Source organism: Polyergus mexicanus, unplaced genomic scaffold (genome assembly GCF_030449975.1).
Source record: "Polyergus mexicanus isolate NDT 795.1 unplaced genomic scaffold, iyPolMexi1.0 SCAF_75, whole genome shotgun sequence".
Lineage (NCBI taxonomy): Eukaryota > Metazoa > Arthropoda > Insecta > Hymenoptera > Formicidae > Polyergus > Polyergus mexicanus.
Window position 1 is genome coordinate 1,393 of NW_027223395.1, and position 14,061 is coordinate 15,453.

Sequence of the window (14,061 nt, forward strand, 5' to 3'; positions counted from 1 at the left end):
CGTTCTATTTTATTAAACATTCCAAATTTTGACATTGTATCTCAAATTCCATTAGATTACATGCATATGATATGCATTGGCGTTGTTAGGAAGTTGATAAAATTATGGATAAGTGGTCCTCTTAAAGCTAGATGTTTATCCTCGCAACGAATAAAAAATGTTTCTCAATTTCTTCTCGATATTAGGCATCTTATTCCAAAAGAATTTGCAAGAAGACCGCGAGAAATTCAAGATTTTGCACAGTGGAAAGCAACCGAATTAAGACAATTTTTGTTATATACCGGTCCTGTTATATTACAAAAAGAAGTAAATCCTGATATATTTTCAAATTTTCTTACTTTACATGTTGCTGTTCGGATTTTATGTCAAAATAATAGTACAGTTGAATATATTGAATATGCGAATAAATTATTGAAACATTTTGTTGAATGTTTTATCAAAATTTACGGGCCCGAATTTGTATCCCATAATGTTCACGGTCTTCTTCACATAACTGACAGCGTAAAACAATTTGGGCCATTAGATACTTTTAGTGCCTTTCCATTTGAAAATTTTATGAAAGAATTAAAATCTCTTTTGAGAAAATCTGAGAAACCATTAGAGCAAATTAGCAATCGTTATGCGGAAATGAGTTTTTATAAAATCAAATCTGACGATGCAGATATATCAAAAATAAGTGTAAAGAATTCACACGAAAAAGGACCGTTGATATCAGGTTGTTTCAATCCACAATTTTTGAAGGTTGAATTTCCCCATTTTATTATTTCAATCAAATCTTCTGATAATTGTTGTCTCATAGAAAAAGATATTGTCTGTTTGGAAAATATCGCAACGTCGAGTGAAGGTAATTATATTGCAATAGGTCGTAAATTCAAAATTGTTGAAGAACTTTATAATAATCCATGCAGTTCTATTCATTTGGGTATATTTAAAGTAAGTCAATTATCTGACATTCAAACCTGGCCTTTGCATAAAATCAGTCATAAATTCGTAAAATTGCCATACAGGAATGAAAGATATTTCGCAGTAATACCGCTTATAAGCACTACATATTAATAATATTTGTATATTGCGCTTTAATTTGTTTAATAAAAAATTAAAATAAATTCTGACAATAAAAGCAAAATAAAATATGACAATAAAATAAAAAATTAAAATGATTTCTGATACACAATAATCTATACAAATTGAAATCTTGTTTACAATATTACTCGTAGAAGCTCTTTTGTATAATTTCACAGGAAGATGTCGAATCGAGGATTTATCGTCGTAGAATTCTCCGATGGTATCCAAGTAATACCCAAAATTTGGTTACAAAGTGAGGATGTATGCAAATATCCTTCACATTTCAAAACGGATTTAAGACTGCGAAAGGCAATTGAAAAAGAGGAAATACCAAATTCTGATTGGCCTTCCTTTAAAATTAATCGGATTTTTGGCGAGTATTGTAAGTATTTCAATAAAATAGCTTTTATTGCTGTTAAGTTTTACCTATTCATAATACTAAATGTTTACAACATTTTCAGCGTCTTTACAAAAGGCTGATGCGAAAGCAGAAAAGGCCTTATACACGTCAGATATGGATACTGAGAAAGAAGCTAAATCTTATAGAAAATATAGAGCGAGGAAAGTTTTATCTTCATCCGAAAGCGAAGAAGAGTCATGCACAAGTGCAATTTCGCCACCTGCTCCATGTCCTCCTGCAAAACGTAATTATAAACAATTCTAATCGCGTATATATATATATATATATATATATATATATATATATATATATATATAAAATTCATATATATCTCTCTTATATTTTAACATTATATTTTGTTTTATCAATATGAAAGGTCAACGACTGTGCAATACAAACGAAACAGTACAATGTGAAAGTGCATCCATTACACGTTCTTGGGATTCTGCAAAAAAATACAAAGTATCATCACAAATTTCAAACTTGAGCTCCTACTCATCATCTTTGCAAGGTGAGCAAATTTATTACATATCTCCATGTAACAATGCATATAATATTATATAAAATTTCATACTTATAATTAATATTATCAGTAAGTATAAATTTAAAAATGTATACATAATTTTTTACACATACAATATTTAAAATAATACATATACAATATTAATAATATTTTAAAAATTGTGTGCCTACATATTCTATCTATACATATATGGATATACGACGAAATATACATATATGTATATATAGAATAATATATATATGTACTATACTCATATAGTTTACATATATAACTTGTCAAAATTCCATTTTCTTTCTAACTCCTATTTTGAATGCTAAATGTATTTATAATATATTTTATGTGCAGATGCGAATGATTATGGTACTTTGTACGAAAGAGATGAAGAAGCGCTTAACATTGCTACAAGAGAGAAAAATCGAGACAATTCAATACACCGACATATGAATAAAATGGAGGAAGTTGGTCGATCTAACTGTACGCAAGGAAACCAATATATAAAGGAAAAGGAAAATAATAATTTAAATCATCAATTTTCACAAGCTGCGATTGGTAAGTAAATGTAATGCATATAAATATAATATATACACACATACACACGCCCACACACACACACACCACGCGCGCGCGCGCGCACGCCATTAATTTTATACATATATATTTCATATTTATCATTAATATTATCAGCAATTATAAATTTAAAAAAGTATACATAATTTTTTACATACAATATTTAAAATAATACATATACAATATTAATAATATCTTAAAAATTGTGTGCCTACATATTTTATATATACATATATGGATATACAACGAAATATACATATATGTATATATAGAATAATATATATGTGTGCACTCATAAAGTTTACATATATCTTGTCAAAATTCAATTTTTCTTCTAACTTCTATTTTGTATGCTAAATGTATTTATAATATATTTTATGTGCAGATGCGAATGGTTATGGTATTTTGTACGAAAGAGATGAAGAAGCGTTTAACATTGCTACAAGAGAGAAAAATGGAGACAATTTAATACACCGACATATTAATAAAATGGAGGAAGTTGGTCGATCTAGCTGTATGCAAAGAAACCGATATGTAAAGGAAAAGGAAAATGATGATTTAAATCATCAGTTTTCACAAACTGCAATTGGTAAGTAAATGTAATGCATATAAATATAATATGAACACACACACACATACGTACGAACACACATGCACGCACGCACACACGCACACGCATACGCACACGCATGCACCATTTATTATATATATATGGACCGTTTATTTTGAAAGTGGTGCGAGTCCATTTTCTTTTGTTTCGAGAAAATTAAATGTTAGCAGATCTGACAATTAAAAAATATAGGTTAATTATGTGAAGTCTGGGAATGTTTGTACTAATTTATCAATATGTAATTTGATTATATAAATTTCTTTTAGGCGAATTTAACTAAAATAATATATATTTCCAGGCTGCAAATGGACTTACACCACTTTCATAATTAGTCAATTGTAAATATCATTTAATTTCAATTTTGAAATAACAAATATCACTTAAAATATATTTCATATTAATCCAATTTTGTTTATAAATAATAACAAGAAATAAAATAGAATTTGTATTTTTTATTTTGAACGTTAATTATATTTATATATTGTTAAACTTAACACAAGATATTGGTATTATTAATTATTTATGCTCTTCATGTGGCAGTGTTTTGAAATATTCATGATGCACAGGAGGTATATAAGGTAATAGCTGCTGCATATCCTTATATTTTTCGTATGTAATAGGCCTGGCATCGTGATGGAAATTGGACTTACACCACTTTCATAATCAATGGTTACGCAATTTCTTTTACCGGCCAATTTTAAATTGAACAAAGCATTGGCATTTTTTAAGATATTAAATACTAACTAGTTATAAACAAAAAATTTACACTAAATTAAGAATAAATTACGTCATATCTCATTTTTTTAAAAAAAGGACTTACACCACTTTCAAAATAAACGGTCCATATATATATATTTGAAATAAATGGTGTACATATAGAAATTTTGCAACTGTAATAGAGTTTAGCAATTGTGTATTGTGAGCAGATTTAGCAATTGTAAGGCCTTTATTTATACGTGTTAAATTGTTTTCTATACAAATTTAAAAATAATAGGTATTACAACTTTTACCTATTTCTAAAATTTTTAATAAAATCTATTATTATTATTATTTTTTTATAGTTTTATATAACTTTTATATAATAGATATGCGAAAGATAACAATAATAATAAATATTTTCATATAGAACTATCAATTTAAAAAAAAATGCAATAATCTACATTTTATTTCTTTCATTAGTAAAATTGTATAGTATATCGAAATATAATATATGTTCTTGTCTGCTATATTTTTTGAAAAAGCAACGTATGTAATGCCACTAATTTATATGTTTTATATACAATTTATATATTTAATTTACTATACTTATTACATTTTATTATATTATTATATACATTTATATACATTTATTTATATATATTATATACATGTATATGCTATTTATACATTATAAGTGTATATATATATATATATATATATATATATATATATATATATATATAACCGTTTATTAATAATAAATGCTATTTACAGTGGATCATTTCAAGAGATTAACAAGAGAAATAGTGACTATAAAATATGATATGAGACAAGCATTGAGCTTATTAGATATTTTAGTTGAAAGAACTAATAAAAGCACAGAATGTGCAAGTACGAAATTTTCTTTTGGTGACGCTGAAAATCGGTTTCCGTTGCAAACTGTAGCCCAATTAGCGGAAGTTGAGGAGATTTTGAAAGTTTCAGATTCCCAACATAACACTGAAATAGTAAGTTAACGCATATAAATTTATATACAATATAATAGTCATATATATATATATATATATGTATTTCACAATTATTATCAAATCTTTTATAAGTACATTATATAATCAATCTTAGGTAAACTTTTCCACAGTAAAAACATTGTATGTCCTTTTCAGAAATTTTAATCCCTATTTTAATTTTATACATATAAATAATCCCAATTAAAATAATTAAGCGTAAAAAGCTGGTTTTTTTTACTTATAAGATTATCACATTTCATGAGATGTATTAATCATTTAAAATTATTATTAATTATTTATTAGATATTATCAGAGATATTAATCACTTAAAATTGCTATAGAAAATGATTGAAGATTGTTAAGAAAAAGACATTACTTTATTTAATCTAATAATATATTACTTTTACTCTTACCTTATAGCGCGTATATATCAAATCTATCGGAGGAACATGCGTCGATGATGCCGTAAAGAGAACGTTGTATAAAACATTCTCAAATAAATTGGCGGAGAAATATAACTGGGAAGGCCGACGCGGAAAAGAGCCACTGCATAAATTGGAACTAATAAAAGTTATTTTCAGTAAGTTTGTTTATATGTAAATACAACTGCAAAATATCTTCTGTTAGAAGATATTTTATTTTTTTTCCTCTCTATATGCGTGTAAAAATGACAGCTAATTAGTTTCAATAACTTGCCATGGAACATTCTGTATCATATATAGATATATTTATGATTATTACTTTAATCAAATTTAAAAAGTTTTTGATGAATTAAATTTTATTTCCATTTTTACATTGTATAACTTAGAAATAATTATTAAACAAAGATAATACACTATGAATTACTATAGTCATCAATCAATTAGTATAGAAGAAAAAGTTAAAATAATGAAAATATTTTTAGGATCCATACTTCACAATATCCCAGATTCCGATCAGGGCAAAATACAACGAAGGGTTATGGAGTGGTTTCGACATTCAAAAGCGAGACATGAAAATGAGAAGAAGCGGACCCATAGATGCGAAGGCAACGTTTCTAATTTATCAGAATAAAGAACTGGAAAGGTATATTAATAATGTCAAAAGGTATGAAATATTAATTATTTTAATCATTACTGGCAACATATTACATACAAATTCTATTGTACGTTGTGTTATAGAATTATTTGCATATTTCGCAGTTATTTTCACTTGCAATAATGTACGTAAGTTCGTTTTCAGCTCTTTTTATGAAACAGTCACTGATGAAATGCGATGTGCAAGTTTCCAATAGCTTATTATATCGCAAGTCTGAGACTTCCTAAAAAAAAAAAAAAATTAATACAAGATATGAGTAGATATAGCGAAAAGATAAGAAGGGGAGAAATATATTATTGTTTTAACACACAATTTTCTAAACTCGTATTCAGAATAATGTTTATTTTTTATATGTTTAGATTTTTATATGTATCTATACTCACCATTCACGCTCATCACTGTATATTGAAATTAAATTTGCATGGCTCTTTAATTATAGATTATTTCCGACACTATTTGTACACTACTATTGCTTATGTTTCTGTAAAAGCCATTGGCTTTAAGTAGAATGGACTGGGTTTTGATATTCACTGCTAATATTGAAAATCAATAGTATATGTTATGTAAATTATAAATTTTCAGTATTGAGAGCCATTAGAAAAATATAAAAACAGTAAGATTTAGACGGTAAACAAATTGATCAATCACAATTGAGTACTCTCGAAATAACCCTAGTGAATCTCGATTATGATTGGTCAATTCGCTTACTGTCTAAAAATAAGCCTATTATAATAGATTTTACATATGTTTCAGATGTGCATGGACAATTTACATCCACATTTTAATTAATAATAAAAGTTATATAGTTTTTCGAGTTACGCGCATTATAAATATATTAAGATTGCATATAATAATCGAACATATGCATCTGTGTTAATAAAAATTTTTATTTTATGAAATTTTTATTGACACAGATTCGTGTGTTATCATCAATTACTGCAAAATATTTCTTATTTATATGATTTGTATTTGTTATTGGTTTTACAATAAATAGAAAAAGGTTTTTCACAATTTTTTCATTTTTGTGTGTTTACAATTATCTTCCTTTTACTATTAAGATGAAAATAGAACCGACTGATCGAAAAAGTGCGAAATCTTCTTAATTTATTAATTGTACCGTTAAAAATATTTGCAATTTTATTTCATATCGGTTATATATGATAATATATACAATTATAACTTAATTCAAATTTATCAATAAAAAATATTTTTCTTTTCAATAAAAAATTATATACAATACATTTACAGGCAATAACTAAAAAAAAAAAATTTTTCGTAGGGATTGTTGGATATGTATTATTTATTCATTTTTCTGTTTGCGTAAATAATTGTATTAAAAACAATTAATATATTTTTGATTTAACGAAATATATTTCTTGTATTTGGTACAATTAGTACACACATAAAAATGAGTAAATAATATAAATTCAACAATTTATGAATGATAGTTTAGTTTTTAATTTTTGTGGAAAAAGCATCCATAATGAATCTATATAACCTCTAGTTAATGTATATTATTTATCCATCAAAGTTCCACAAAATATCTATGATTACACCATATAACGTTCATGTTACATCTATGAAGACGTCTAATGGATGTTGAATGGAAGTAAGAAATGCGGAACTGTGGATGTCTAATAGATGTCTATAGGAGATTACATGGACGTCTAATAGAGGTTTTGAATCTCCATGATGAACGTCTACTGGACTTCCATTAGAGGTTTTTGTTCCGTGTGGGTTCTGTCTCTATATTATTACCCAAATGTTAATTTTAAATATTTCAGAAATTATAAAAGACCGCCGGTTAAGTTAATAAGGAAAAGTTACTGAGGGTCATGTCCTTGACAACATACAATATGTCAAGATTAAAGTTATCGAGGAGGTGTAACCTAATATGCATATTTACCGAAAAAAAAGTTAGTATTATATATATTTACTTTTTTATTTGGAATAAAGCCTGTATACTTGAATAAATAACTAAATCTGAATAAGATTTTATTTTTTTATTTATTCATAATTGAATGAACAAATATTTTCAATATGCAGCTTTGCTATTCAACAATTAGGAAGATATATTATCTGAATTCTTTGTTGGATAAAAAAGCTACATTATTTAGAAGTTATAAAATGTATATGTACTATAGTAATAGTAGATAAATATAGTAATATTTATCTCTTTGGTATTTATTTCAGAAAGAGAGATACGTTTGTTTTTTATTTTGTTCTTTTTTTGTATCTTGATTGACATTTTAATAAAAAAATGTTTAATTGTTTTCAAACCAATTTATAGGGAAGGGGGAATATAACAATTTACTTTTTATAAATTTTTTTATAACTTCTTTTACACACACATACACACACATGCACACACGCACGCACGCACACAAGCATGCACGCACGCACGCACGCACGCACGCATGCATACGCATACGCACACACACGCGCGCGCACACACACACACACTATATATATATATATATATATATACATATTTCTTACGAATTTTATAATATTCCATATACTTATATGTATACGTAAAATTAAGTACGCCGTATGACTATTCATGTAAAGAATTCGTTGGATGAGATCACATGTAAAGTATTTCCTAATATAACAATAACATTACGCATTAATCATTGACATATTTCATTAATTTGTATTTCATGTTTAAATTACCAATTGTATTTTCAACAAAAACAAGTCTAAAGATTATAGCAAGATGCGTTCTCAACCAAAATATATGTCAACAGATGTATTTGTTATTTTTTTCTTCGGTTATATTTCTTTTTTTTATGTTTCTTGCTCTATTTTTTTCGGCTATATAATTAATCAGATTTTGGTCCCATTTTGGATAACATGAGATGTGTTCTGTCACCTCTCTTTAATACGGTTTTCTTTATCAAATCCATAGACGGATACTTAAGATCGTAGGCTAATCCTAATTTTGCAAACATATCGATAAAGAATGAGGTGTAATTCATTCTATTGTTTCCTATTTCCGCCGCTCTGTAATCCCAGGGAAACACGTGATGATAATTGTGATATCCTTCTCCCAATGTCAAGTAATTGATAATATTATTATCCGTCGGTTTTATGTTTCTAAAAACGAAAACATTTTATCAAACGATTTCAATATAATGAGACTAAACATTAAGCCTTATATAATTATGTCACAAAAATTACACCAAGGCCGCTATATAAATAAAACATTATTTTCCGAAGAAAATTGTAACAATATAATAATGCGCTTTGTATTATATAAAGTAATTATTTGTTATTATGCAAACAATTATGTTAAAGTTTTATAATTTATTGTTAATCGCGCACAGATGAAATTCTGGATATCGTAATTAAACGTGCGAATTACATACTTATCATATGGTCTAGTACCCCACGCATGAGCGATGCTATTGATGGTCCACACGGTGTGCAGAGTGATAATGTATCGTATAAATACTTGCGATATTATGGCTCTGGCCCAAGTCTCGTTCCAGAAGTATACGGGTATTATTGTAGGTAGAATGAAGCCAAAGAAGAGTTGAAGTGATAAATAATATCTATAAAAATACTACTGTAAATGTTTTGAAATCGTTCGAGTGCCGTCTATGCATTTCACTAAATATCTATTAAGAAATTCTTTGAAATTCTTTTACTTATATAGTAATTCTACATAATTTTGAATTTAGAAAAAAATGAGATTATGATTCACTTATAAGAAATAAAATTGTTGCATTACATATCTCAAGAATACATTTGCCGATATTCATTTATGTTATTATACAATATGTAAAAAAAATACAAATTTATTCTGTAATTCATTATAAAATAAAGAAAATATTCTTTACTTTTCGCCAAAAACTACGACAGGATCCGACAGAAAATCTGACATATTGATCTGTTTGCTTTTTTCAATAAATTTCGGATGTTCCTTCATCATTATCCAACCAATATGCGTAAAAAAGAATCCACGCTCAGTATTGTGAGGATCAGCATCAGTGTCACAATATTTGTGATGCATACGATGATTTCTCACCCACAAACCTAGTCTATTCTATGAATAGCAAAGACATTTCTATGAAGCAAAATATTATGTTATCGAAAAAATATAATACATAAAATATTATTTATTACATATTTACTTTTCTAATCCATTTAAAATCGATTTTTGTCGAATTGGTATTGGACATTTTTTTATACTTTTAATTTTATCTCGAATATCTTGATAATTAAAGAAAAAAACTTAAAGAGAATAAAAAAAATTTTTTAATTAAAAGATAAAAAAATTTCAAGAAAATTTTATTTATGTAAGATTCATTTATTTATTTGTATTATAAGATTTTTAAATAGAAAAACAAATATTTATTTTCATACTTTTGTAACATGTAAAAAATGTTTCTGTAAATATAGGCATTTTTATATATTTCTATAATAATCATAAAATAATTCTATATGCAATGTACCTGTACACTTGAGCTGTAGCATAGTAGAAGTAAAATTCTTAATGGTAACTTAGCTTTGAAAGACTTGTGACTCCAAAATCGGTGCGCACCAGCAGATGCGCCGAAATTGGATATGATGTACATGCTGATTACTTAAAAATATGAAAAAATTATATTCAAAAATGAGAAAAAAATTTTTTTATATATAATGTTATTTCTAAAATAGTATTTGGTAATTATTTACTATAACGGACCCAGCTCCAATCACGTTGACCTTGATATATGTTGTCAAGGACATAATCCTGAGTAACTTTTCCTTATAACTTAATCGGCGGTCGTTGTTTATTAAAAAGTTATTAACAAATAAAGTTTGAAAAATAAAATATTAATTTTTACATAAGTTTGTAATTTCCACGCAAGAAACAAGGTCCATCTGCATCAGAACCCTGATTTAAATGTGAAACAAGGTCTTTACATAATTAATATAATATTAGAAAAAATCAGTACACATAGGAATCAAAAACTTTATTTATTCTACAGTTGCAAATGTACTGTTTTCATTTAAGGGATACAATGTCGCCATTATTTCAAAAAAATTACGTATTCGTTCACAATATTGATATTTACGTTTAAATATAAACTCAGCTAAATAATGTATGTAATGATAATCACGAGTTCCATATTTTGGTATTCCACTTCAAATATCACGCCATATGCGTTCTATGTTTTGTGTGTGAACTCCTGCATGAGGGTCTAGTTTTAAATCAGAAGTAGGTTTGGGTTAGGTTATATCTTCCGGAAGTGGAGTCCCCCCGCAGGGGGGACGGAACCCACTACATCCACGCATACACTTCCCCATTCACACAACAATTCTGGGCTGAACCTCGTTTTGCATTGTAAAGTATATGCATGGATACAGTGGGTTCCGCCCCCCCCTGCGGGGGGGCTCCACTTCCGAAAGATATAACCTAACCCAAACCTATTTCTTATTTAAAACAAAAATTTGGTGTGGATTACGTCGTATAACTTAAACCAAATTTTCGTTTCGAATCCAACTTAAACTTTAAATATCTCAAAAATTATAAGAGACCGCCGATTAAGTTATAAGAAAAAGTTATTCAGGATCAAGTCCTTGACAACATATATCAAGGTCAATGTGATTGGAGCTGGGTCCGTTATAGTAAATAATTACCAAAAATATTATTTCTAAAATATAAAAACAAATTAGTTATTAGCTTCGCAAAAAGAAATAATAATATACGTAAAGACTTGTAAGAAATTATCGACATTTTTGAAAAACTTTTTAATATCTTTTGTAATATTAATCGCATTCAACGAATGTGTCAAATAAATAATCAGTTCTTAGTAACTGTGAATTGGATTTAATAGATGTAAAAGTATACAAAATATACAAGTCGTAAACATTTATTTATAATGTATTTAATGTAATTATATTCATAATGATTCTGCAATTAATATCTTGGACAGTACAAGAAGACCGAAAGACATCTTAAAAATATTTAAAGGATGGTAAGAAGTCTTTAAGTTGTCTTTTAAACATCTTTTATAGACATGTGCTGTCTGGGATGTAAATACATTGAGTGCTTTTTTTTAAGACTGCCAGTTCTGCGTGACTTTTTGTGAGTATCAAATAACTCGGAAAATAAAAAATTGAAGAAATTAATATTATCAATTGTTTTATTAATATGAATGTCTGAACGTTTCATTTCTGATATGAAAACTTTACCAACTTTCGACTACTATAATTTTGCTTCGAATATATATAGTACTTTGAGAAGATCACATAGTGCATTAAGATTTAAATGACATATTTTAAAAATCTCTTTCTTAGGATTCTATAGGAATATATATATATATCAAATTTTTGGAATACTTACTCCACAATGTAGTCATTGGATTTTTTAAATAATTGAAAGTACATATCCCATAAATTCCAATGATGTGTAATAATGCAACTTGCAAAACAACATGCCATATTATATCGGTTTTAAAATTAAACAAACTTGATTTTATTGTTTCAGAGTTTTTCATGTACGTCACCATAGTAGTACAGCATTGAAAAATTGAGGTATCGGTATCCATTTTTCTGAATGTTAATATATGAATAACTTTTTTTCTGAAAGATCAAAAAACATGATTATCACTTTACTGTTTTTCTCTATAAATAAAAATTAATGTATATAAATTTATTAAATATTATAATATGTGTACGTGCATGCGTGCATATACATATAATTATAATATATATATTCTTTATTTGAAGAACATTGAAAATATTTTAATTGAAAAAAGTTGTGCACTCGCTGGCCTGATCACTAAGGCTTCTTTATTAAACAATATTTCTTGCATCTCTTATCTTCGCTTATATAGAGTGTAAGGATCCGCTAACTAAGAGGTTATTCAGGATATAGGGATCTCTTAAATGTCAGGATAAAGAGGGGCTTAGACAACAGGAAGTTTTCCAGTATGGAATATTTTAAGAATTACAGCGTTTGTATGCTGTATAAATAGATATATTTGTGAAAACAATATAAATATTGTAACGAACACGCTGACTCTTACTAGTGGTATCTAACCGAAAAATAGCTTACAATTAGAGCTTCTTTACGCCTGGAAGACTTAGGACGCACTCTCTTCCTTCGCGTTTCGCGTATCTCTCAATCGAACCGGCAGCGCCGATCGTCTGTTCCTCCTTAACCAATAGTAACACCTTTCGTCATCATGACGTCATAGCGTCCTCGCAGACGTCTACCCGCATACGCACGCAGTCTTAAATAAATGGCACGGGTAAAGTGTAACCTTACAAGAGGATGCCGGAGCGACGGGCGAACTCCGACGGAAACTCATCTAACAATAAGTGTAACTAAAAGTGTCAGTATATTATCAACGCTTTATAGTTACATTACCGATATCATTATGTAGAGTAATGGAGTCAAGGATATGTGCATACTTTGGAAATAGAAATAAAATACAATCTTTTCGCATTGTGTTAAATATGTAGAGACAGAAAATATGTTGGATTACTACTCTATTTCTGTTCTATCGTCTCATAGAAGCAAAACGACTTTACATAGATATCTGTTTGTCTCGCATACATATTTTGAATACAAATTTATAATATTGCTCATATATTATCTCTTTTGATTTTATCATAATGTATATACAATATATATATATAAAAGAAAAGAATCTGATAATCTTCGGGGAAAGAGTTTTCAAACAATAGTTTTTTTCTACATATAAAAAAAAATATAATAAAAAATATTAATAAGAGAATATAGACATTTATCATAGTCTAAGACAATATTATCTATAAAACTCTATAATAATAAATCAAGATGTCAGTCAGCAATTTCAACGCCCTGTACTGAATTATGTGATATACTAGAGACGCAGTTGCATCTTTCAATATATTACTAGTTAGGGAGAATTATTACAAGAATATGTTACGCTGTAATTTATTCACTTTATGCACTCGCACAGTTACCCTTTCGCAATATCATTCAAACCAAGATAACTTATTATTATTATTAAGTATTGCGGCACATATACATATCAATCATTGTGATAATTTCATATTTAGACAACGGAATTTACGCGTAAATTATACGTATGTGATTTTATGCGCATATAAAGCACGATCTCTTGCATCT

General features: G+C 27.6%; 2 protein-coding genes and 1 long non-coding RNA gene across 6 annotated transcripts; 1 reads left to right on the forward strand and 2 right to left on the reverse strand.

The window, feature by feature from the left end:
* Positions 1-1,072: 1,072 nt before the first annotated feature.
* On the forward strand, positions 1,073-6,789 carry LOC138944018 (uncharacterized). 4 transcript variants are annotated; one of them, XM_070314910.1, is made up of 9 exons: positions 1,073-1,447; positions 1,527-1,709; positions 1,842-1,976; positions 2,334-2,537; positions 2,941-3,144; positions 4,639-4,871; positions 5,292-5,451; positions 5,776-5,957; positions 6,702-6,789. In XM_070314910.1, exons 1-8 carry the CDS (start codon positions 1,246-1,248, stop codon positions 5,922-5,924), a joined length of 1,470 nt encoding a protein of 489 aa, XP_070171011.1. In that variant the 5' UTR covers positions 1,073-1,245; the 3' UTR covers positions 5,925-5,957; positions 6,702-6,789. The 4 variants fall into 4 exon arrangements, with proteins under 4 accessions (XP_070171011.1, XP_070171010.1, XP_070171012.1 ...); XM_070314909.1 differs by lacking the exon at positions 6,702-6,789 and having other exon boundaries at positions 5,776-6,103; XM_070314911.1 differs by lacking the exon at positions 6,702-6,789 and having other exon boundaries at positions 5,800-6,103.
* Positions 4,615-6,483, reverse strand: LOC138944019 (uncharacterized). Its single transcript, XR_011448613.1, has 4 exons — positions 6,332-6,483; positions 6,006-6,171; positions 5,285-5,432; positions 4,615-4,863 (listed from the first exon to the last, which is right to left on the reverse strand). It is a non-coding gene; the product is annotated as an uncharacterized lncRNA (long non-coding RNA).
* Positions 6,790-8,417: 1,628 nt separating the features above from the next.
* LOC138944020 (acyl-CoA Delta-9 desaturase-like) lies at positions 8,418-13,255 on the reverse strand. Its single transcript, XM_070314914.1, has 6 exons — positions 13,000-13,255; positions 12,286-12,524; positions 10,409-10,539; positions 9,794-9,999; positions 9,320-9,505; positions 8,418-9,047 (listed from the first exon to the last, which is right to left on the reverse strand). The coding sequence occupies exons 2-6, from the start codon at positions 12,488-12,490 to the stop codon at positions 8,774-8,776; spliced, it is 1,002 nt and encodes a 333-aa protein (XP_070171015.1). The 5' UTR covers positions 12,491-12,524; positions 13,000-13,255; the 3' UTR covers positions 8,418-8,773.
* Positions 13,256-14,061: the final 806 nt, after the last annotated feature.

Bases quoted from the DNA above. Each gene is read 5' to 3' on its own strand.
- LOC138944018 (XM_070314910.1), top strand. From the start codon at position 1,246: ATGTCGAATCGAGGATTTATCGTCGTAGAATTCTCCGATGGTATCCAA. The intron at 1,710-1,841 runs GTAATTATAAAC...TCAATATGAAAG, and splicing joins TCCATGTCCTCCTGCAAAAC to GTCAACGACTGTGCAATACA. The intron at 1,977-2,333 runs GTGAGCAAATTT...TTTTATGTGCAG, and splicing joins CTACTCATCATCTTTGCAAG to ATGCGAATGATTATGGTACT.
- LOC138944020 (XM_070314914.1), bottom strand. From the start codon at position 12,490: ATGGATACCGATACCTCAATTTTTCAATGCTGTACTACTATGGTGACG. The intron at 10,000-10,408 runs GTACATTGCATA...TGCTATTCATAG, and splicing joins GCTACAGCTCAAGTGTACAG to AATAGACTAGGTTTGTGGGT. The intron at 9,506-9,793 runs GTAAAGAATATT...GTATTTTTATAG, and splicing joins GTCGTAGTTTTTGGCGAAAA to ATATTATTTATCACTTCAAC.